A 24,650-nucleotide genomic window follows, 5' to 3' on the forward strand; every position below is an offset into this window, starting at 1 on the left:
ACTTGCACTTTGTGCTTTCGAACTGCTAGGTTGGCAGGAGCAGGGACCGAGTAACGGAAGCTCACCCCGTTGCAGGGATTCGAACCGCCAACCTTCTGATCAGCAAGTCCTAGGCTCTGTGGTTGAACCCACAGCACCACCCACGTTAGGTTAACACTAATTCTAGCCTCAGGATAATGAATGCAGCTTTGAACTGCCACCCACACTGGTTTGATGGAGGTCAACCTGAAGCGAGACCCACCACAGCTCGTTGACAGAGCACATGCTTCTTCCCCTGCAGAAACTCCCAGGTTCAATCCTGGCCACTTTCGGGTAAACCAGATGAAGGGAATCTTCTGCAGACAGAGACAACAAAATCCTGGGAGGTTGTTAAGCAAGAGGTTGGATGGTCAGGGATTCTTCAGCTGTGATACTTGTGTTTGCAGGGGATTGGACAAGATGGTCCTGTCAGGAGTTCACCCTACACTCGAGTAGGCCCCAGGCAGAGACACATGCCTGTCATGTTTTCTCCCTCCTGGTTGATCGTTTGGGAGCTTCATAAGCTTTCTTCAGCCCAAACATGATAGCGACCGATGCCAACCGACACCGGCACCCTTAGGGATCCGTAGAGTTTGTGCAGCATGTGCATGATAGACCTCAGCAACTCAGCATTTTGGCTAATCTACTTTATTTACATATAAATACACACGGAGCACTGCAACATGGCTCCCTCTCTAGCATCAGACAGCAGAAAAAGACAAAGGAAAATGGTGTCTGGGTGGGTTTTCGCTGAATTGGCAAAAAGTAGCACTTTTATTGGGGCAGCGGGGAGAGAGAGATTCCCCCAAAAAACTCAAGAGTTTTGTCTGGATTTTAACTTATGGGAAAAAGTTAGGTTGGGATGGGGGAAAGAAGAAAGATGAGGAAGCTTTTTCAGCCCGAGGACTGCATTCCCATCTAAATGACCTTCCAGGGGCCGCATGCCATTGATGGGCAGGGCCAGAGGCAAGAGGTATGGTATATATTATAAATTTGTACAGAAGGCTAGTTTTTCTTCACACCTGTCTTTTCTCCATCTAAGCAGCCCCATGCAATGCAGATTGCAATAACCTATATATAATTTTATGGGTGACAAAGTCCATACTATATTGGACCACAAACAGCCACAGCTGCTGAACTAACCATAACTGGAAACTGGCACTCCTGACCACCAAGACTACCTGAGCCTCCAGAGATACCATCAGGTCAAGGAGTGCCCCGGAGATTCATACCTGCTTCTTAAGGGAAGTGTGTTGTGGGTTTATATTACATATACATAAACTGATTGAATATGCGCAGCTTGCGGACCTAACATATAGAATAAGAGAACAAGAACATACATTTAAAGAAGATTGGAAAATGTTTACTGAATATATAGTGGGAAATCGTGTACACTTGAAAGCACTGGCAGCATTAAGATAAATTCAATGGTGTAAATAAGTTTTGATGGATGTAATAATGGAATACTGAATGATTTAATTTATGTAAAATATGCAGGGATTTATGATATGCAAAATAAACCATAGAAAAAGAAGAAGGGGAGTCGTTGATGTTTTAAGGATGTTTAAATGAGTATTCTAAATTGTAAAACATAATATATAATATATATACACACACAAACATGCACACACATTTCAAAGCGCATGCATAAGTCATAAAAAGGGCTAAGAATAAAGATGCAAAAAATGTACTGTACAAATAGGAATAACAAGACAATCAGACACGGCCTTTCGGGCAGACGCTCAGCCCGCTCACAGCCAACCCGAAACTACAAATCCCAGCAGCCTGTGCGAAAGCGGAGTCTCTCTTTTTCGCGCTCCCCCCCCCTCTCCGGCTACACGTCCCAGCAGTTCTTGCGACACGGGACTACATCTCCCGGGGTGCCACGCGAAGGTGGGTGGAGCCCGGGAGGGAAGGCGCTGGAGTTGAAGTTCCGCGCAGGCAGCGGGAAAGAAGAAGCAGCAGCTTCGGCTGCGGGAGAAGTTTCGTCGAGCCGCGGCCGTGGTCGGGATGGAATGGGGCAGCGGGGCGTCGCTGGCGCAGGAGCTCCGGCGCTGGGCGGCCGAGGAGATGCAGCTCCCGCCGGACAGAATCCCCTCCGAGAGTGCGGCCCGCCGGTGGGTGACATTCGGCCCTCTCCTGCCTCAGAGCCGCGCCCGCCAGGCGGCTCCCTGGAGTATATTTCAAAAACTCCCGCAAAGCGAGTACCTCTGAGCATGTGCAGAGTTCAGGGCCTTACGCCTCTGGTGACTCAGTTGCTGGGAATCTGGCGGGCAGGGGGCTGTTGCTTGCAGGTCTTGCTTGCAGGTTTATTTTATTGCATGTAGAATTTGAAGGGACACTTTTCTTTTGCTCGAACCCTGAGATTGAGAGTCTTATGCTCCACCGACTGAGCTTTTCCTCCAAGCTCAAGGTGGCATACGCAGTTCTCCCCCCACCCTGCCTCATTTAATCTCCACAACGACCCTGTGAGGTAGGTTAGGCTGAGAGGCAGTGTCTGGCCCAAAGCCAGATTCGGTGGGGATTTGAACCCGGGTCTCAAAGGTCTTGGTCCAGTACTCTAACCACTACACCATGCCTTGCTCTCTGGTTTCCCACAGGCATCTGGTTGGCCACTGTGATAACAGGATGTTATGCTAGGTGGGCCATTGGACTGATCCACCAGGGCTCTCCTCTTAGATTTACAGGAGCTTCGTTGGCTTAAGTCTGCTCTCGGCCAGCAGGGAGGAGGATGGGGAGAAAACTAGAATCGACTGAAACAAAATAAAACAAAAAAATTCCTTCCAGTAGCACCTTTAGAGATCAACTAAGTTAGTTATTGGTACGAGCTTTTGTGTCAATAGCTAACTTAGTTGGTCTCTAAGGTGCTACTGGAAGGAATTTATTTTATTTTATTTATTTTGTTTTGTTTCGACTATGGCAGACCAACACGGCTACCTGCCTGTAACTAGAATCGGCTGAGTCCATCTATCACTGACTCTGCTTCTGCCTGCTGTGGGTCTCCCTATTTTCCATTCTACCCGTCCTAATGGGGCTCTGGCTGCAACGCTTGGGCCTGATGGGTGTTAGAAGGCTGCACCTGTAATGTTTTCTTCCAACAATGTCTGTCTTAGAATTCAAGTCTCTTCTAAGCAGATTAATTCCACATTTCCCCCTGTTTAACCCAGTTGTGTACAGCAGAGATAAAAATTGTCCATCAGAATCTGAAACCTTACATAAAATGCCTGCTCAAACAAAAATACCGTATTTTTCGCTCTATAACATGCACCCGACCATAACACACACGTAGTTTTTAGAGGAGGAAAACAAGGGGGAAAAAATATTCTAAACGAAAAAGTGGATGTATGATTTTTGTGGTTCATGCTGTGGCCACAGACATGTGATCTGACAGTGAGTTTGGAGTAGCCCAATGCAAAAATCCTGAGGATCCATGTGGATCCATGCTTTGTAACCACATTTTTGCACCACTGCGGCTCTAGGCAACAGTGGGTGCGTGATTTTTTTGGTGCAAGATGTAGCCATGGACATGCTATGTGATCTGATGGTGAATTTGGGGTGACCCAGTGCAGAAATCCTGAGGATCGATGTGGATCCGTGCTTTGTAACCACGTTTTAAGTAGGGAGGGAAGGAAAAGCACTCAAGGGACAAGGAGCACGCGTGGGGTGTGTGGAGAAGGATGCTGCTAATAATGAAGAAGAGGGGTATAAGGGGAGAAGGCTCCTCTCCTGCTTTGCTCCTTTAAAGAAGCAGGCTCTCTCTTTTTTTTTTTAAATTTTTATTAAAGTTTCAATCAAATATTAAACACCAAACAAAAACAAAAAAAAAACATAAAAAAGATACACAAATACACAATACAAATCCCAGAAAGAAAATTAAAAAAAACCACAAAGAGCAAGAATCAGCAATAAAAAAGAACATAACAATTAAAAACAATATCTCTTTTCCATTTCCATTTTTGAATTTACTTATTTTCTGGACTTCCTCATACCTCCCTCTTTTGTATTCCAATCCAAATTGTTTGTCCAGCAATTTCTTTTCCACTTTTTTAATCCCAATCTTTAATTTTAAATATAATATATAACTTCAACTTCTTTAAACCTAATCTTTGATCTTAATGTGGTATAACATTGAAATTTTACCTCTTAATTGTCAAATTTCCATTTCCTTAAACATCTTTAAACCTAATCTTTAATCTTAATCTATCATTAACTTTAACCTGTACAGCTGGAAACCGCTTATATTCAGTCCAACATCACTCTAACATTCTTTAATTTTGCAATGTTTCTGAAGATAGTCTTTGAATTTCTTCCAATCTTCCTCCACCGACTCTTCTCCCTGGTCACAGATTCTACCAGTCATTTCCGCCAGTTCCATATAGTCCATTAATTTCATCTGCCATAAAGAAGCAGGCTCTCTGTCCCTCTCTCCGCCCCACTCAGCGGCTCTTCTCCCGCTTTGCTGTTTCAAAGTGAGGCACAGAGGAGGGAAGGAAGGGGAACCATGGATCCTCTGCTCACGACTGCAGCAGACCCCCCCGCCACCCGTAGGCATTTCCCTCCATAACACGCACAGACATTTCCCCTTACTTTCTAGGAGGAAAAAAGTGAGTGTTATGGTGCAAAAAATACGGTAGTCCTTGCCAAGCACTGGACGTTCAGGGGGAGGGGAGAGAGGCCTACTGAAATGGGCCCACAATTCTGAACGTGCAGGTGGGTCTAAGCCATGGGGGATTGCTAACAGCGCTTCCCGCAAAGACCTCCTCGGCCAGGCAGCGATATAACGAATTGAGTAGACCTTAAGGGATTCTGGTCCCAAGTTATTAAAGGCTTTGTAAATTAATCCAAGAGCCTAGAACTTTGCCCAGAAGCATATGGGCAGCAGTGGAGTTACATGCTGGTTGCATGTAACAGATTGTATGTTAGTCGCTCTGGAAGCCTTTATGGCTTATGAGTGGGATATAAATGCTTTCCCTCCTTTCCCCTACTCTCTAGGATGTGCTCAGGTCAGTGTGCTGAGATCTGGAAATTCGTCATCCAGCATGTTCGCCACCAAAGGTAAGAAGCTAGATGGTTGTGTTCAGGAGAAGCACTGAGAGGCTGGTGGGTTAGGATTTGGCTTTTTGTTTTCCTCACAGTGGGGAGCGGGTAGATATTGGCTGGATTTCATGCTGGCTTCGGCCAGTGGGAATTGGAGTCCAGCACACAACTTGGAGGGCCACAGGCTCCCCGTCTCTCAGGTGAAGCTGTCCACATTCAGCAGTTCTTTGGCCAGAGGAATTTTGCTACTCCTGGGATCCTGTTTGCGTTCATGGGACGTCTTGGGAAGCAGATGGGCTGAAGCAGCCAGCTTTTATTATTGGCTCTGTTCTCATGCCTTTAGTGCTAGGCTGAGATACTTAGAATTATGGAGTTGGAAGGGACACTGAGGGTCATCTAGTCCAACCCCCTGCAATGCAGGAATCTCAGCTAAAGTACCCATGACATATGGCCATCCAGCCTCTGCTTAGAAACCTCCAAGGAAGGAGAGTCCACAACCTCCCAAGGGAGTCTGTTCCACTGTCAAACAGCTCTTGCTGTCAGAAAATTATTCCTGATGTTTAGTCAGAATCTCCCTTCTTGTAACCTGAAGCCAGTGGCGCAAGTCCTACCCTCCAGAGCAAGAGAAAGCAAGCTTGCTCCATCTTCCATGTGACAGCCCTTAAGATATTGAAGATGGCTATCATATCTCCTCTCAGTCTCCTCTTTACATGCTAAACATACTCAATTCCTTCAATCATTCCTCATAAGGTTTGGTTTCCAGACCCTTGGTCACCTTCCTCTGCATATGTTCCACTTTGAAATTGGGGTGACAGTATTTTTTGGCACAGAGATCAAGTAGTGGGGGATACAATGCACTTCATTGACTTAATTTTTCTCTTTGTCGATACTGTAGGACCGTAAAGAAGATCCGGGGCAATTTGCTATGGTATCCTTTTTGTGGGCATTTTCCTCCAGCGTTCCACGCCTTCTTCTGCTAAGAGTTATCCCTCCTCTTTTTTTCACCCTTTGCAACAGTGGTGTGGCAAGCAAAGTTCAGCAGTGGGCAAGTTCCTTTGCCGTTGTGCTGTAGCTCAGTGGTAGAGCATCTGCTTTGCATGCAGAAAGTCCCAGGTTCAATTCCTGGCATCTCCAGGTCGGGCTGGGAGAGGACCCTGCCAGAAACCCTGGAGAGCTGCTGCCAGTCAGAGTAGACAATTCTGAGCTAGATAGCCCTGTGGGCTGACTTGGTGTAAGGCAACTTTCTGTGTTCCTCCCCTTTATCTGCTTCTCCATGCAGGAGGAAGCAGCACCGGTTGGATTTCTGCAGTGTATTTCCTTTTTATAATCTGCCGTTCCTCCAAGTGGATGCACAGTTCTTTCCGCCACTCCCTTCTTATCCCACCACAACAATCCTATGAGGGAGACTAGGCAGACTTCTGCCTGTGTTTGTTGTCATTTTGGCACCAGGATAGGACTTTTATACTTTCCCAAACCTTTGCATTTTTAAGTGTTGGGGTTTTTTTGCCTTCTGCCTATACCTTCAGTAGCCTGACATCCAAAAATTCAGCAGGTGAAGCTTTGCCCACTATTTCTTTCATGCCAGGGATGTATTACCTGCTTAATTTGTATGCCTGGCTGTGGTTAAAAGAACAGCAGCAGAGGCACTCTTCCCCACTCCCCCAAAAAAGAGGCAGCCCTACTCTAGAGGGCTGTAGAACAACCTTTCTGTAGAACAACCTTTGTGCCACTGCCTTCTTCATCAGTATTACTCCAAATGATGAACTTTTTCCTGTTTTCTGACTTCTGTCAAAACACATTGCTTACAACTGCACCATGGTTTACTGTGTTATAAACAAGCCTAGCCTCTTGCTGAGCTCTCACGCTCTCCCCTTCTGCTGCCTTGCCACATCCATGAAAAGGGCTTTGGTGTTTCATGAATCGCAGCTTGGCATCTCATCCAGACCCAGCAAACTATGGTTGATCTTAACATACAATTTGTTTGAAAGACATCAAACCATGGTTTACAAAGCTGGCATTTTCAACACACCATTGTTAAGATCAACCACAGCTTAGGATGTTGATGTAACCACTGAATTGTGATTATTCATCAGAATCAGAAGCTTCCAGACGTCTTTTAAAAAATGGCTATTTACCTCAAGGGATGGAAGTGGGAGCACACCTGCAGCAGAGAAAACTGGGTTCTGTGCTTGTTGGCTTCTTATGACTTCTGGACGTAGTTGTTGTAGCAACTACTGTAAAGAAAAATGGGAAATTGTTGGTTTTCTTAACCCGAACCTTTCATGTAGGTATCGGCAGATGGAGGAGACTGAGGTGAGAGATCAATATACCGGGAGGGATTTGGGTGTTGCTGTTTCTCCGTGTGGCTTGGTCTTTGTAATCTGTGGGGAAGGGCTGCCTTTAGGATGTGGAGGGGGGGAACTTGGAGGCAGAGGCCACATTCACACCCTACGTTTGTGGGATAGTGGGGCAGGGAGGAGGGTTGCCTTATGTCTATGAGTATTTTGGGCAAATGAGGTGTGAGTGAGCTTAAATGTGCCACGGCAGAGTTCCACCCTGGCAGGGCTGGTGTTTTTCTCCCCAGGGTAAGCCCAGCAGTTCAGAATCGGAGAAGGAACGCCGTAAGCAGCTGGTCCAAGACATCACCCGCCTGCGGGGGGAGCTGCAGCAGCTGGACTTGCAGATTGAATCAGCACAACATGAGCTTGTGGCGGATGGTGAGTGGGAAGACGTTGGCTCAACGGTCATAAGGACTAGAACCTGGAGTTGTTGTTTAAAAAAATTAAAAAGAGGCCAAAACTAATGCCTATTCTAGCACTTGTGACAATCCAACACAGGGGATCTTTGTTGTTATTCTAGCACTTGTGCAGAGATCCCAAAGTTGCGTGGGAGTACCCACACGGCCCAATTTGTGATGCACCCTTGCTCTCATCTGGTCTCAGAGGTCGCCCTGGAGACGGCGCAGGAGGAGATCCGGGATGCCAAGCGCCGCAGCTTGCTGCTCAAGGCGTACTCTGCCCGGGTCACAGCAGAGCGTCAGCAACTGCAAGCAAGAGCGGCAAAAGTCGGAGGCCGTCTGGAGCAGCTGCAAGAGATGGAGAGGTACACTCCCCTATTTCCAGTCTCTTGGATAGGCAGGGCACATTCGTCCAGAATAGGGAACCAAGAGCCAAATGTGGCCCTCCCTGCCCTTGGAACTCTTGTGAGGCCATGCCCCCTCTCCAGGCCACACCCCTCACCTGCCCCGGCTTTGCCCCCTCCTTGATTGCTTTTGCCTGGATGGAACTCTGATGACACCTCTCCCTTGTCCGGGTGGCGGATGAACAGTCGCTTTGTATGTGCACTAGTTGCTTTGCCCACAATGGGCATGCAGGGAATGTTTGAGAGGTCTGCCCAGGCGCTGGAAGGGGTTCTCTCCATTCTCATTTGTTCTCTGTAGGAAGGCCAGGATAGCGGTGGTGTTCAGCAAGAAAGCCACGGAGCCTGGATTCCCCAGCATGGAGCCGGAGGTTTTGGTGAGGACTGGTGGCTTGCTTGCAGGGAAGAGGGCAGAGTAGCTTCTTGCAAAGGTATATTTACTTGAGATCAGGGAAATCGGGATTTCCAAGTACTTATTTACTTTGTAGTACTGGCTTAAGGACAGCTCTTTCTGGTCAAAGTGTACGTACCAATGTCTGGTTATTTATTGGCCGAAACCTTGATTCTGAAATCATAATCTTTTAATTTCTGGTGCTTATATCCCAACTTTTTTCCCTCTCCAAGGAGCTCAAGGCGGCATACATGGTTCTCTCCCTCATTTAATCCCCACAACGACCCTGCGAGGTAGGCTAGGCTGAGAGGCAGTGACTGCCCCCAAAGTCATCCTGTTCTCACAGCGGCCAACCGGATGCCTATGGGAAGTCTGCAAACAGGACCTGAACCCAACAGCACTCTTCCCTCCTGTGGTTTCCAGCATCTTGTCTTCAGAAACGTGTTGCTTCTGACAGTGAAAGTAGCCATCAGGGTTTGGAGCCAGTGTTTTCCTTCTCCAGGAATTTGTCTAATTCTCTGTTAAAGCCACACGAGTTGGTGGCCCTCATTGCATCTTGTGGGAATGAGTTCCATAGTTTTAACTATGTGTGAAGATGTTATTTCTGTTCTGAATCTTCCAATATTCTAGCATTGGCTCTAGTGTTTGTGCACGAGTTCTAGCACGTGCCAAGGTTCTGCGGTATGAGACCAGACACAGTTTTCGGGGCACGTAATTTAGTAGATTTGGAGGGCTGTTTTGGGTGTATGCACTGTGGAAGCTCAGTCAAGCGGTTAAACTCACTGCAGAAAACAGGCAGTTAGCAGAGTTGTCATTTTACTAGGCCAACACCAACATGCACTTCACATACATACACTATTTATAGATGTTACAAGTTATCTCCTCTCTCTGAGCCCAGAGAGGGCTGTTTCCTTCAAAGTCCATGCTTGCGTTAAAGCCCGCATTCAAGTCCTTGGTTCAGTTGCTTGCAGAGTCCTTCAACTTAACGAGTTCTCTGAAGTCTGCCAATTTTCCAACTTCTTCCTCAGATGATCTCTTCAAAAAATATTCACTCAAACCCACAGTTTCATTATATAACCTTCAACAAGTCCTGCAGTCCCCACCACCAGAACACACACAGCATGCTGTAACCTGAGTTTTTATACGCAAAGTTTCTCCCAAATCTGCCCCATAGCACAGATAAAAGAGTTAGCCTGCCAGTGCATTGTGGGGAATGAGTCATCGTCTCTGCTGACTCATGGAGAATTAACCTGTTAACTGCATTTTTTAACAGACTGGAGGTAGGTGTATTTGGGGGGAGAAAACCTTAGCTGAGGTCTGTCCCTTGTTTCTCTCCAGCGAGATGTCCAGGAGGCCTGCCAGCTGCGCTTCCACTTCCTGAAGACCCTCTTTGAGCGCAGCGTATCAGGGCATTTTCCGTAAGAGCCTATCTTCCACCCCTTTCCCACTTCCCTTACATTTGTCCCATGTTTTGTATACTTTTCTCCCATTAGCCTTGCATTGTAGACCTCTCCCTTGCTCCATGAGTGCCCAGCTTCCGGATTTCACATTGGGTATCTAGAAAATGAGTCACAGTCTCTTTGGACGGCCCAACATAGCGCTGGCTAACCGAACTGGGACTCTGAGGTCTCTGCTGCAGTGCTAATCCTCCAATTTTTTAGATGGGGGGGGGGGTTTGCTTTAGTGGGACTTTGCCTGCTTCTGCCAGATGTTGGACTACATGACATTTAAGGTTACCTCTGTCTCGTATGATTCTATGAGATGTGATGGGCTGAGCCTGGGATCTTCTAGAAGGAAAGCAGTTCATAATTTTATTCCCCCCATGAAATTCCTGCACTGGTTCCCCATCTGCTTCCAGGCTTGGTCCAGTGCCATGGTGTTCCCTTTATAAAGCCCTTGCAGCTAAAGACCCTCTCCCCAATTCTACACCCACACAGTTTGTCCTTTCCAAACACCTTAGGTCTTCAAACCGTTTGGGAGTGCCCGTTCCCTTTTGGTATCCTTCCCCTTTGAAAAGCATCCTGGTCATTCTTACTTGTCCTTTTCTCCCTGCCTCCCTGAGCCGGTTTGGGGGAACCTGCGGCCCTCCAGAGATGCTGGATTATTCATGCTGGGGCTGATGGGAGTTGTAGTTCAGCCACATATGGAGGGCCACAGGTTCCCTATGCCTGCCCTTGAATTTCTAACACTCTCTCTTTTTTTCCTTTGGTGTCTCTCAGCAGCGGGATGAATGAGGAGCAGCTGAACCCTTCCTACCAGCACTGGCTGAGCGTTGTGGAGGTAGGACCACACGTTGCAGAGCAGCGACAAGGAAGCCTGTTGCTGTGCTTGGACAGCCTGCTCTATGACTGCCTGTGAGCAGTCTCCTCTCTCTCTCTCCCTCTCTGAGGTCATCCTCACTACCTTTCCCTGTCTCCCCACAGAAAGTAGCTGGCTCCCACCCTCCAGCCCACATCCTTTCAGCCCTGGAGCACCTTGCCCTGCAGAACACACAGCAGCTGCAGGAGCTTACCACCAGCATCAACATTCCTAGGGATGTGGAAGCCCTCAAGTAGGTCCTGTCCTGGGGGAGAGGGGTGGCGACGTTGGGTCTCCTGGGCTAATGACACCACCCAGCACCCCCGGGCAGCCTCTGGAGAGGTCCGGAGGGTGGCAACAGGAGAACGGGACTTTTCTGCAGTGGCTCTCCATTGGTAGAATGCTCTCCCCAGGGAGGCTCACCTGGTGCCTTCATTTAGGTGCCAGGCAGAAATGTTCCTCTTTAATCAGACAGCCACAGATTGACAGCCAGTGCCGTGGAAGGCGGGATTATTGGGTTGTCTTTGTTTTTGTTTTCATTATGTATTTTCTGCTTTTTTATATTGTGATGTTTATTTCATGAACTGCCCTGAGACCTGGGGCGTATAGGGCAGTATGCAAATTTAATTAATTACTAAATAATAATAGCAATGAGGCACGGCCAGGGAAGGTTGTGACCTAGGGAGAGGAGGCATGGACTGGGGAGAAGGTCTGAGGTTCTTCACTGGCTCCCGTTTCAATTACCCGCAATGTCTCTCTGTGGAGCAGAACTGTGGGGAACTTAACCTGGCTGGCCCCGAACCAGCTATTTTTTACAGAAGCATCGCTGTTCTTTGGCACCAGTAAGCCCATCAAGGCTCGGGGGAAGTGGTGGGGGTGGAGGGAAACGCACAATGTCCAGCAATCGCTCAAAGTCAGAGTCTTCCCCTCGGTATCTCATGAGGCACTTCGGGGTCTACAGTTCTCTCCTTTCTGCCCCATGCTCAGGTTTCGCTATGATAATGCCCACCTGGAGGATGTCTCGGAGCCAATGAATGACCTGCCCTCTGTCCGGACCCTCATCCAGGTGACGGCCCTTGGCGCTCCCTTGTGGCTGAATGTATAGCTATGGTTCACACATGGTCTATTTTATCTCTCATGAATAGGGCTGTCAAACACCTACCTTGTCTGAGTTTCTGAATGAGTGCCATTTCCAATGCAGCTTTTACTTCGGCCAGTTCATACATTCAGTTCTTCACTGCTTGAAAGTGCTTGTGCTGCTATATTCACTGTTGTGTGAATTCTGAGAGAGCTAACTAAAGACACCGGTTATCTGAAAACTTGTTTCCTTGGAAGTGTATAATTGATCTCTCCAAATTATTTTGGGCAGCAGGATTTAAGGCGGATCTGGTGATAAGGACATTGGAAGCTATGTTTCTGAGCATTATTCAAAGAGCCGGTCCTGACTTTTAAAGCCCTAAATGGCCTTGGCCCTGTATACCTGAAGGAGCGTCTCCACCCACATTGTTCAGCTTGGACGCTGAGGTCTAGCTCCGAGGGCCTTCTGGTGCTTCCCTCACTATGAGAAATGATGTTAGAGGGAACCAGGCAGAGGGCCTTCTCGGTAGTGGCACCCACCCTGTGGAACGCCCTCCCATCAGATGTCAAGGAAATAAACAACTCTCTGACTTTAAGAAGACATCTGAAAGACAACCCTGTATAGGGCAGTTTTTAATGTGTGATGTCTTACTGTGTTTTAATTTGTTGGAAGCCGCCCAGAGTGGTTGGGGCAATCCAGGTAGGTGGGTGGCATATAAATAAATTATTATTATTATTTATTAGCTGCCTTCTACTGAGTCAGACTTTGGTCCCTCGAGTTCAGTTCTGACTGCACTCGATCGGCAGCAGCTCTCCAGGCTTCCAGACAGGGGCTTTTCCCTGCCTTGCCTGGAGATGTCAGGGATTGAACCTGGGACTTCCTGTGTACGAAGCAGATGCTCTGCCACTGAGCCAAACCTTCCCCAGCTTTGTCAGCACTGTCATTTTCCATAGGGGTTGGGTGCCAAAGAAAAGGGGGAGCTCATAGTCTTTGCTTTCCTTCTTCCTGGTTTGACATCAACTGATAGGAAGTGCCTACAGAGGGTGGTGAATACAGCACAAGATATTATGGGCTGTCCCGTGAATCCGGTGGAGGAAATAGCGGAAGAAGGTTGCCTCAGGAGAGTGAGGAAAATCCTCAGGGATGATTCACACCCTGGCCAGCACTTTCTTGATCTCCTGCCCTTGGGCAGAAGATATAGAAGCATGCTTAGTCGCATCAACAGGGTAAAGAACAGCTTCTATCCGTGGGCTGTGAGGCTGCTGAATGAAAAGATAACAACAGGGCAACTGACTTTCGGGTTTGGTGGGTGTGCGTCAGTAAGGGGAATTAAGACTAAGAGAGCTGAGTGGGGGGTGCTCGTGTAATCTCACTGTATACAAGTTGTACATGTGACAATAAAGTATTTCAATTTCAATTCCTCTCCAGGAGGGCTGGAGCAAGTGCGAGATGCTTTGTGTGGAGCAGATCCCTTTAAACGCCCAGGAGAGGAGCCTCTTGGCTCGGCTGGAAGCTGTCGTCCAGGAGATGCATAGCCTGCTGTCTGATGACTCGGAGCGCTCTATCCTGGCCAGGTGAGAAGACGGATCTTGCAGTTGCGGTTCCTTCAGGGGAGACCATGAGCAGCAATGGAGCCGTGCATCTCACTTTTAAAAACAAAACTCTAAGCCAGTGTTTCCCAAAGTGGGCGATACCAGCCCCTGGGGAGGGGGCAGTATGCTGGAACGACCCAGGGGGGCAGTAGTAGTCTTGGGTGCAATTGGGGGGTGTTGAATAAAAATAAGGGCAGTGGAAGCAAACGGGGAAACACCCATAAATAAAATAAGTGCACTGTGTGAACAGACACGTGTCAGGGATTCTCTTCCCCCTTTTTTTCATGCCTCCCATCCCAGAGCTGCGTTTGAGCTGGAGCTTCGGGCCATGCGGTTGAGGGGATACAGAGACGGACTTCTGCAGGGCTGCCGGGAGCTGGAAGAGGCAGTGAGGACCCGGCACGAGGAACTGCAGGCTGTGCAAGCTAAACGCCAGAGCATCCTGGACTTCCGCCACCTGGTGGTGAGTGTGTGGAAGGGAGGATAAATATTCGAGGGGGAAAGAGTTGTGTGGGTCTCGGGATCATAGGTGTGTGGAGTTGGAAGGGGACCTCCAGGGTCATCTAGTCCCACCCCCCGCCATGCAGGAATCTCTTGCCCAACGTGGGGCTTGAACCCACGACCCTGAGATGAACAGCCGGCATTCTCTACCAACTGAGCTATCCGAGCAATAGATCCAGAGAATCTGAGGCGTAGGGTCAAAAGCCTTGAGACAATACTGATTAGAAGCCATTTTGGCATGTAAGCAGGATGTGAATGAATAATAATAATTTATTATTTATACCCCCGCCCATCTGGCTGGGCTTCCCCAGCCACTCTGGGTGGCTTTCAGCAAAATATTAAAATACAGTAATGCATCAAACATTAAAAGCTTCCCTAAACAGGGCTGATTATACAGAAGGATGTCAACTTCCGCCCCCTGTCCCCCCGCATAAATATAATGGACTACAATACCCATCATCCCTGGCCACAGGCCATGTTGATTGGCTGGTGGGGCCTCTGGCAACATCTGGCAGGTGCTGTATTGGTGGAGGTTGTTAAAAGCCCCCTCTTTCCCTTTTCAGATTCCCCTCTGAAGTGGAATGGTTTGTTTAAACCACTCTGGGAATTTTAGCTCTGCGGGGGTCTCCTGACAACTCCCAGCACCCTTAACAAACTTCAGCTTCCAGAATGCTTTGGGGGAAGCTGTGACTGAAGTGGTGCCATACTGCTTTTACTGGATGATGTGAATGTGGCCGTGTGTGTGCGTGTGTGCGTGTGTGCCTCTGCCATTAGGAGAGGCTTTGGGGGAAGGGGGTGCCTTGTGCAGTCTTTTGAAAAGTAGCTCCTTAATCTCCCTTCTCTGCCTCCTTCCTACAGAATGAGAAACAGCAGCACATCCGGGCGCTCATCAAGGGAACGTCGTATCTTAAATCACAGCTTCGCAAGGACCAGGCAGAGGCAAGATCTGAGGCTCCCTTTCACCTCCACACAAATATATTTATGGCCCGGGGTGGCAATGTGCCAGAATCTGTTGCTTAGAAGTTGGGAGATGAAGTCTGGCTATGTAAAAAGGAGGGCATGCTAGATGTTGGGGTCAGGCTAAGGGGCAGCAGCAGATTCTGAGAGGACGAGTGTGGACTACCAGCTCCCATCAGCCCCTTGCAACATCCCCATTGGTCAAGGCTAATGGGATTTGTAGCCCGACCTGGTGCCCTCCGTTAAATTATCTTAGAATTGTAGACTGAAAGGGTCATCTAGTCGCTAGGTTTCCCCATACCTAATGCACCATCTGCTTAAAGCCAGACTGGTCATGCTACAAAATTCATATGCTGGACCTAAGAATCTGCCTTATGCCAGGTTGGTCTATTTGCCCACCCAGCCCAGGATTATCTCGTCTGACTGGCACCTACGGTTCTCCAGGATCTCGGGCAGAGGTGGGTCTTTCCCATTAGCTGTTTCCTGGCCTGTTTAACCGACGAGCACTAGGAAAAGGCATGGCATAAGAGGAAGATGAATTTGGAGGGAGGAAGAAATCTGCCAACAGCAATGCAAGTTCTTAGTTGAATGCTGGTCTTCTAATGGCCAGCTAGGATACAAGAGCTCGGGGAAGAGGCACCAAAAGTTGCTGTTCTCTCAGCTGCACTGACAGAGTGGCCCTACACCCCACCTATTCCCTCCTCCTGCAGCCTGATGTAACGACTGCTGCCGGGTGACCATTGATAGAGGATGGAGCATGGCTTCTTAGCAGCAAGGATCGTGGCATTTAATAATAATAATAATTTTATTATTTATACTCCACCCACCTGGCTACGTTTCCCCAGCTACTCTGGGCGGCTTACAGCACATAAAAAATTGTAAAACATTAGATATTAAAAACTTCCCTAAACAGGGCTGCCTTCAGATGTCTTCTAAAAGTCAGATAGTTGTTTATTTCCCTGATATATGATGGGAAGGCATTCCACAGGGCGGGCGCCACTAGCAAGAAAGCCCTCTGCCTGGTTCCCTGTAACCTCACTGCTCACAGTGAGGGAACCACCAGAAGGCCCTCGGAGCTGGACCTCAGTATCCAGGCTGAATGATGGGGTGGAGATGCTCCTTCAGGTATACTGGACCGAGGCTGTTTAGGGCTTTCAAGGTCAGCACCAACACTTTCTTTTTAAAAAAATAATTTTTATTAACAGGCCAATCAAATCACATTATTTCCAAATCACATTAGTTCCAAATTATACAGCCAGATTTTTAAATTTTGTTGGGGGTACCCATACTTCAAGCTCCGAACGGGGGGTCCAAGCATCACTTATATTGCTGCTTTAATTAGACAATTCTATCCAGTTCTGTCCAGATAGTCTCTTTATTACTTTCTTCATTTTCTTGTTGTTATCATATATTCCTTTCTTTGCGATCTCTGATAATCTTCACGAGCGGGTTGGAAACAAACATCCTCTGTGTGGGTTTTAGACTCTCCCAAAAATCATATCACATAGGGACAGACGCCATTCCACACTTCCGTAAAGAATTTATCCTCGGTCTGTCCTTTAATTCTCCCAGGCTTGCCAAGTATATCACAAAGGGCTCTGCCAGGTTTAGATCACATTCCAATCATCATTCACATTCCGATGATCCTGGTCCTCTGCCCCCCGTCTTTCTTAGACAAGCCTGTCTTAGCGAGACGCCATTTAAAACTACATCATAAAAACTTTCCTATGTTCTCCAATGTTTACCAATCCTCTCTTTGATCAATAATTCACTCCACACAGTTCTTGAATTCCTGCTTATGATTAATAAAATGCAACGATCTTCTTTCTGGGGTGGAGGGTTATTAATACTCACATAAGGCAAAGAAAAGAAAAGTTTTTTTCCTTCACCCCCCCTTCCATTTCACTCCAAACATACCAGTCTCTTAATGGTGATTCATCACTTGATTTATTTGTCCCGTCCGTCGCTCCGGTCACAGAGATCCATTAATCAGCAGTCTTATCTCCCGAACTTCGCTTGATGTATGTGCTTTAGCTTCTTTCCAATTATATGTTTCCAATTATATTTCCGAGCTAAAGCGAACCAGGGTGCTGATTGGAGACAGCGTCAGGAAGAGCAGACTTCACCGAGGGCTTGTGCCAAGTGACCGGGCACCCTCTTCTTTCGAATCCGGGGGTGCATTATGGGACACCGCTGGCAAGGCAGTCCCCCCCATCTCCTTGGGGGGGGTGGGAAGGCTGCATACTTCCCATAGCAGCCTCTTAATTACCTCGTGTGGATCGGAGAGATGTTATTGTTGGCCATCTTCCAATGCGCCACCTGGTGGCCCCCCAGCACCAACACTTTCAATTGTGATCGGAAACGTACTGGGAGCCAATGTAGGTCTTTCAGGACCATTGTTATATGGTCTTGGTGGCCATTCCCAGTCACCAGTCTAGCTGCCGCATTCTGAATTAGTTGTAGTTTCCGGGTCACCTTCAAACGTTGCAGTAGTCCAAGTGGGAGATAACCAGAACATGCACCACTCTGGCGAGACAGTCTCAGCCTGATTACCTGATGGAGCTGGTAGACAGCTGCCCTGGACATAGAATTGACCTGCGCCTCCATGGACAGCTGTGAGTCCAAAATGACTTTCAGGCTGTGCAGCTGGTCCTTCAGGGGCACAGTTACCCCATTCAGGACCAGGGAGTCTTCCACACCTGCTCGCCCCCTGTCTCCCCAAAAACAGTACTTCTGTCTTGTCAGGATTCAACCTCAATCCGTTAGCTGCCATCCATCCTCCAACCTCCTCCAGAAATACTGCCGCTAGAGTTGTTCCTGACCCAAGTGGGGCTCTGTAACGTTGAGGACTAGAAACTTTCAAAATAAATCTTATAAAAAGTGCAGCGAGGAGACCTGGGATTCCGTGTTCTCCACCTGGGAGCAGAGGTACTGTGGTTACGTGGCAGCTTTGTGACCATGCTGGTTTTTCTTTTATGTCTCTCCATCAGATCCAAGACTTCATAGAAAAGAAACTGCTGCCTCAAGAGCAATTGGTGAAGGGAGCAGCAGAGCAACTGGAGGATAGGGTGGACCGCGAGGTTCGACAGTTTGGGACCATCGCTCTGCCTTGCCTGCTGCGCCGCGATCTCCCTGCGTGAGTCCTCCTGCTCCCCTCCCCATGGATGAGCAACGCTGTGGGCTCTAGAAACAGGAGACCCCCACATTGGGCAGCAAGATACCTACTTCTAATTTTTTTAAAAGAGCAAAGTCACACTTGGCCGTGTCTCCTGTAATCGTTGAGGCTGGAGAACTGGCTGCAAGTAAGAGTAGGCCTCCCTGATCCTGGTGTTCCCCAGATGCCGTTGAACTGCAACTGACCATGGGCCATGCTAGAGTTGAGACAGCAGGGTGGGCAAGGCTGCTAAAGACTTTTGCTGGTTGGAGGCGGATGGTTAATTGGTCCTGGCTCCTCCTGCGATGATCAAAGCCGGAATAATGTACTTGAAACAAGTACAAATAGTTAAAGTGTATTCAAATGAGATTGATGTGGGTTCCGAGTCTTGTCCTTCTCTGATGCATAATCTGGAGGGTGGTTAATTTATATTTTAAGCCTGACGGTGCTTAGAGCTGTGTGTATCGCATGGCCCCATCTGCACTACACATTTGAAGCAGTATCATGCCACTTTAAATTGCCATGCCTTCCTCCAGAGAATCCTAGGAACTGTGAAGGGTGCCAATAGTTTCTTGGGAGTCCCTTATTCCCCTGCCAGAGGTACAATTCCCAGAGTGGTTTAACAATCGGGGAACTCTGGGTATCGTAGCTCTGTGCGGGGCAGAGGGCTCTCCTAACAACTCTTGCTGGCCTTTACATTTCCCAGGATTCTTTGGGGGAAGCCGTAAAGGATTCAAAGTGGTATGATACTGCTTTAAATGTATAGCGCGGACTGGGCCCATGTTCGTACCTCAAGCAAGCACACAAATGTGTGTGCGTTGGGATCAGAATGCATCCTCCATCTTTGATTTGAAGACAAGGGGTGGAGAGGAAATTGTGAGCCCTTCTTTCTGACACACACACTCACCCAAAAATATTCCAGGTCTCAGCGAATCCCCGCCCATGAGCTTTCTATCCACCGCCTGAGCCGAACAGCGCCAGCCGTGTACCAGCCCTTCCTCAATGTGTGCCAGGGAGTTGCCTTCCCTCTCTACAAGGTGAGTGCCTCTCTGCTGCGGGCTTGGTTTATATCTAGGTGGGGTGTGGGGAGGAAGCTAACTGGGTTGGATCACTTGAAATAACTCCCCCAATAGCCCAGTGGTAGAGCCCATGCAGGAAGTCCTGAGTTCACCTTTTTGTTTATAGCAGGACAGCAGGCACTCACCTGTGACACTCCAGCTTTTGCTAGACTGCTACTCCCATCATCCCCAGCCACCATGGCCCAGAGGTCAGGGATGGTGGGAGCTGTAGTCCAGTAGTGTCTGGAGGGCCTCAGGTTAGCCATCTCTGTGTTAAAAGGATCAGGAAACAGGCGGTGGGAGCAATGCCAGGAGTCATACTGGGCTTCATGGACAAATAGCCTGGCCTGGTGCAAGGTGGCTTCCCCATGTTCCTGGGATCCCACACAGCCTTTTTTGCAGGTTCCTTTTCTAGCAAGAAAAAATGTGTTCTAGCGGCTTTGCATATTATGCAGAAGCCGACACAATTGCCATGGCCTGTCTGTGAAAGCAGAGAGCTCTGGGCGACTCCAGTTCCGTGAAGTGTGCATTTGTATTCTGTATGCACCTTTAGGTATGCCCTAGTTTATAGAACAGGACAGGATTTTGTTGGATTAGTCTGTCTCTAGGGCTGGGTGATAACTGGTTTTCAACATCGTGACAGATCACCTGCTAAACATCACGATATGCCACAATGTCTGAATTAATGTAGAGGCATTGTCCGGCTTCACAGTTTCTCCCCACATTGTGTGTGCGTTATGCAAAAATCACATCATGGTTTGCAATATATTGCCAGGTCAAAAATTGTGAAACTGATATCATACCGGTTTTGACTTCAAACTGGTTTTGGGCAATATATCGCCCAGCCATATCCATCACCCGTATCAAGAGAACAAAATGCAGTTCATTGCCACATCAAACAAAACGTCTGTTTCTTGGGTGAAATAGCTGGAAATTAAACATGGAGCTTTATTTTTAATAGGGCTGCTGCTTGTCAAAATGACTCGGTACCCTTAACTCCGAACCTTTACCAGTGGTCTAAAATCCGCCCTAGATAACTTTTTCTAAAATGGGAGGCCTTCCTGTTTTGCTCTCCAGCATCTTGTGTTGATGTCTACTGTGCCCTGTGCTCCATCATTCCTCTCTTACTCCAGGCCCCGGAGGAGCTGCTCGTGCACACCACAGAGCTGAAGAAGATGCTCATTCTCCTGCGTGCCCAACTTGGCTCAAAGCAGAGGGCACTGGGAAGCCTGCAGCGCCAGCTGGATAACTCCCCGGAGCCAGATGCGCAGGGTGAGTCGGCCTTAGCGTGGCACCTCTTGGAGAAGGGAGCCGTGGCTTGTGGGTGAAGCATCTGCTTCCCATGTAAAGGTCCCAGCTTCAGTCACCAGCATCTTCAGTTAGGGCTGGGAATGTCCACTTCCTGAAAGAGCCCCTGCCAAGTCAGTGCAAAACCAGGCAAGGGTGTATGTGGTTTTTTTCCCTACAGCCAGAGGGCCACATTCCTTTCTAGGCAAGCTTTTGAAGGCCATGTGCCAGTTGTGGGTGGGGCCAGAAGCACAAGTGGGCGGAGCAACAGGTAATAATAATAATAAAAATTTATTTGTACCCCGCCCATCTGGCTGGGTTTCCCCAGCCATTCTGGGCAGCTTCCAACAAAGATGAAAAATACATTAAAATGTTATCCTTTGTACAATAGGCTGGTTTCTACACACACACACACACACACACACACACACACACACTCGCTCCCTCTGTACAGTGGTACCTCAGGTTAAGTACTTAATTTGTTCCGGAGGTCCGTTCTTAACCTGAAACTGTTCTTAACCTGAAGCACCACTTTAGCTAATGGGGCCTCCTGCTGCCGCCGCACCGCCAGAGCACGATTTCTGGTCTCATCCTGAAGCAAAGTTCTTAACCTGAGGTAATATTTCTGGATTAGCAGAGGCTGTAACCTGAAGCGTATGTAACCCGAGGTACCACTGTATTCTCCATTCAAGCAAGAGGCATTATCGGAGTTCCTGCCAAGCCAAAACACTGGAATAGGCCTAGTTTCCTCACCTGTGGCCCTCCACCAGTGGCTCAACCAATACCCAGCAATGTTCTTTCTCAGAAACACTGGAAAATACCTTATATGCCAGTGGTTTTCAACCAGCGTGCCGTGGCACACCAAGGTGCTGCAAGCAACAGGGGCTACTTCAGTAGCTGCCCGGAGGACTCTCAAGGAGAGGAGAGGGGAGGCAGAGGGAACACTCCACAAGGGAGGGGTTTCAAAAAGAGGTGAGGGGCTACAGGCTCTGCAGACAAGGGGTGACATAGCTGGACTTCTGAGGCTCAGAGCATGTTTCCCCACAGAGAAGCTGCAGAAAGAATGTGGCTGGTCAAGGGAGCCATGGACTCAAAAAGGTTGAAAACCTCTGTCTTATGCTAACTCCAGGAATACACTTCCTTCCATTCTGTGTTAGGCTTCATTGCTGCAAGCAGGGAGTTGCTACTACCATACTACTTCAAAAATGCAATTTTGTTTCCGTTTTTGCGTATGATGTGGACTAACCCCGAGGCGACCCACAAGTTGAGGGAGGTAAAAAACCTCCGTACATAGTTGCTGCTTGATACTCAGCGAGTTCTTCCCAAATCTCCCTCCCCCCCCCAAGCTCTCGTGCGGGAGGTGCAGAGCCACGATGAGGAGCAGGTCCGTGAGCTGCTGCCCCGGATCCAGCGCATGACGGATCAGTGCCGGTGTCGTATTGAGCGTTGGCAGGAGGTACAGGCTGTTGTGGACGCCTGGTAAGTAGAGGGAGGTTGGCAAGCCATTGTGGGATATATTCCTGAGCCTAGTCCCTTCCGGATGCAGTTGGGACCACAACTCCCATCATCCCTGGCTGTTGCCCATGCTGCTTGGGGCTGATGGGAGTTGGTGGACTCAACATGGCATCTACCTTTGGATTAGGGCAGCCTTACTCAAACATGGGCCCCATCATCCGTGAGGAATAATGTGTGGGCAGTGGGCAATAGGGACATGGTGGCGCTGTGGGTTAAACCACAGAGCCTAGGACTTGCTGATTAGAAGGTCAGCGGGTCGAATCCCTGTGACAGAGTGAGCTCCCATTGCTTGGTCCCTGCTCCTGCCAACCTAGCGGTTCGAAAGTACGTCAAAGTGCAAGTAGATAAATAGGTACCGCTTCAGCAGGAAGGTATGTTTCCGTGCGCTGCTCTGGTTTGCCAGAAGCGGCTTAGTAATGCTGGCCACATGACCCGGAAGCTGTACACCGGCTCCCTTGGCCAATAAAGCGAGATGAGCACCACAACCCCAGAGTCGGTCACAACTGGACCTAATGGTCAGGGGTCCCTTTACCTTACTGGGCAATAGATATAGGACACAATATAGAATTTAACCTCTGGTAAAAACTCTGGAAAAGTGATTTGAAGTTCACAGCATGTTATTCTTTGAAGGAGAACTACTTGACAATGATTTACAGATGGTATTTAACTCCAAGTAGGCTTGCTAAGATGTATAAAGTGCTGGAGATGCAAAGAAAACGAGCGAGGCCCCAACCAAAGAAGAATGGCAACTCAAGTTGACAGAATATTCGCAGCTTGCAGACTTAACATATAGAATAAGAGAACAAGAACATACGTTTAGAGAAGATTGGAAAACGTTTATTGAATATGTTTAGATGGATGTAATAATGGAATACTGAATAGTATAGCTTTTGTAAAATGGTATAGCTTTTGTAAAATGTGCAGGGATTTAGGATATGTAAAATGAACCATGGAAAAACAAGGGAAGTCATTAATATTTTAAGGATGTAAAAATGAGTGCTTTAAATTGTAAAACAGAAATATATATATATATACAGTGGTACCTCAGGTTAAGAACTTAATTCGTTCTGGAGGTCCGTTCTTAACCTGAAACTGTTCTTAACCTGAAGCACCACTTGAGCTAACGGGGCCTCCCGCTGCCGCCGTGCGATTTCTGTTCTCATCCTGAAGCAAAGTTCTTAACCCAAGGTACTATTTCTGGGTTAGCGGAGTCTGTAACCTGAAGCGTCTGTAACCCGAGGTACCACTATATATGGAATAATGTGTGGATGGTCCAGTATCCACCCCAATGCAATGGCATGTTGTGGGATGCACCTGCAAAATAAACCCCACAGTCTGGAGGAGCCCTAGTTGACAGGGATTTCTGCCTTCACCCTTAAAAAAGAGAAAGAAATTGGTACACAGGACCCATCAGCTCTGAGATTCTTGGGGAGGTTTTTGGAGGGGGATGAGGTGGGGGGAGTCCTTCAAAAAACTAGCCCAGCTGCCACTCTGAAACACCCTCTCTGTTTTCCCTCTTCCAGGTGGGAGCAACCCGCGCAGTTTGTACTCCCCACTGAGCGCCGCCTTGGCTTCACCCTGCAGCAGTGGCTGGAGCGCTGGACCCTGGCTTCCAGAGCCCTGCAACAGAAGCAGCAGCAGCAACACCAGCAGCAGAGCTGGGTCTGAGACCAGGGTGGGAGAGTGCTGGGCATTTGTGTCAAAATGGGGCACACACACACATGCCACTTGCTGGAATATAGGTATCTAAGCCTAGCTGCACTCATTACTGAAGGGGCACGGCATAGGTCAGGTTGCTATGGGGAGGAACCTAAGAGCTGGCTGTCTGTCTCTCTCTCTCTCTCTCTCTCTCTCTCTCTCTCTCACACACACACACACACACACACACCAGCATCCTTTCTTGCTGCAAGTTACGATTTGATAAGTATAATGTGCCTTCGTATTTTCTAATTCTTTGGAATAAATCTTACTGCATCAAAACGCGCCTTCATATTTTCCAGTTATTTGGACTGAATCAAAATGCCATGAAATCTCAGTCAGGGGTGGTACTTGCTCTCATCCTTCTGTGGCCTGGCTCAGCCATTTCTAACTTCTGCAATACGTGCTGCTGCCCTGCGATTTTGGCAGCAGTTCCTCACTTGTACACCTGGCAGGATCCTTCATTGGTTTGTTGCTCCTCCCCAAGAAAGCAGGGTTTCATCTAAGGCTGGGGATAGGGGGTCTGTGGCCTTGCAGATGTTGGGACTCAGACTCCCGTCAGCCCCAGGCAGGGATAGTGGGAGTTGTTGTCTAGAAACAACTTGTGGGCCACTGGTCCACCCCCACCTGAAGTAAGGCTAAGGTTTGTGGTGCTCCACAGGCCAGGTGGACATTCAGAAAACAGAAGTTCTACCATCTCACAGCAAAAAGGGAAACCACCTTGGAACATCTGCAAAGCAAATTGGCTGCCTTTTTAAAGGCAGCATGGTTTGGCACTGAAAAGGGTTTGTGTTGCTTAACCTACCAGTAGTCTCTTGATTCCTTTATAAACAGCACCAGACCACAAGACGCACTTAGTTTTTGGAGGAGGAAAACAAGAAAAAAAATATTCTGAATCTCAGAAGCCAGAACAGGAAGAGGGATCGCT

General features: G+C 48.2%; 1 protein-coding gene across 1 annotated transcript; it reads left to right on the forward strand.

Moving 5' to 3' along the window:
* Positions 1–1,914: 1,914 nt before the first annotated feature.
* HAUS5 (HAUS augmin like complex subunit 5) lies at positions 1,915–24,004 on the forward strand. Its single transcript, XM_081018850.1, has 19 exons — positions 1,915–2,135; positions 5,011–5,073; positions 5,951–5,983; positions 7,344–7,368; positions 7,640–7,772; positions 7,998–8,157; positions 8,495–8,570; positions 9,923–10,002; positions 10,804–10,864; positions 11,008–11,135; positions 11,870–11,948; positions 13,389–13,534; positions 13,853–14,015; positions 14,912–14,992; positions 18,001–18,146; positions 19,087–19,201; positions 20,356–20,494; positions 21,856–21,988; positions 23,548–24,004. The coding sequence occupies exons 1-19, from the start codon at positions 2,029–2,031 to the stop codon at positions 23,690–23,692; spliced, it is 2,013 nt and encodes a 670-aa protein (XP_080874976.1). The 5' UTR covers positions 1,915–2,028; the 3' UTR covers positions 23,693–24,004.
* The last annotated feature ends 646 nt before the right edge of the window (positions 24,005–24,650 follow it).

Source organism: Podarcis pityusensis, assembly GCF_964106645.2.
Source record: "Podarcis pityusensis genome assembly, chromosome: 8".
In the NCBI taxonomy this organism is placed as follows: domain Eukaryota; kingdom Metazoa; phylum Chordata; class Lepidosauria; order Squamata; family Lacertidae; genus Podarcis; species Podarcis pityusensis.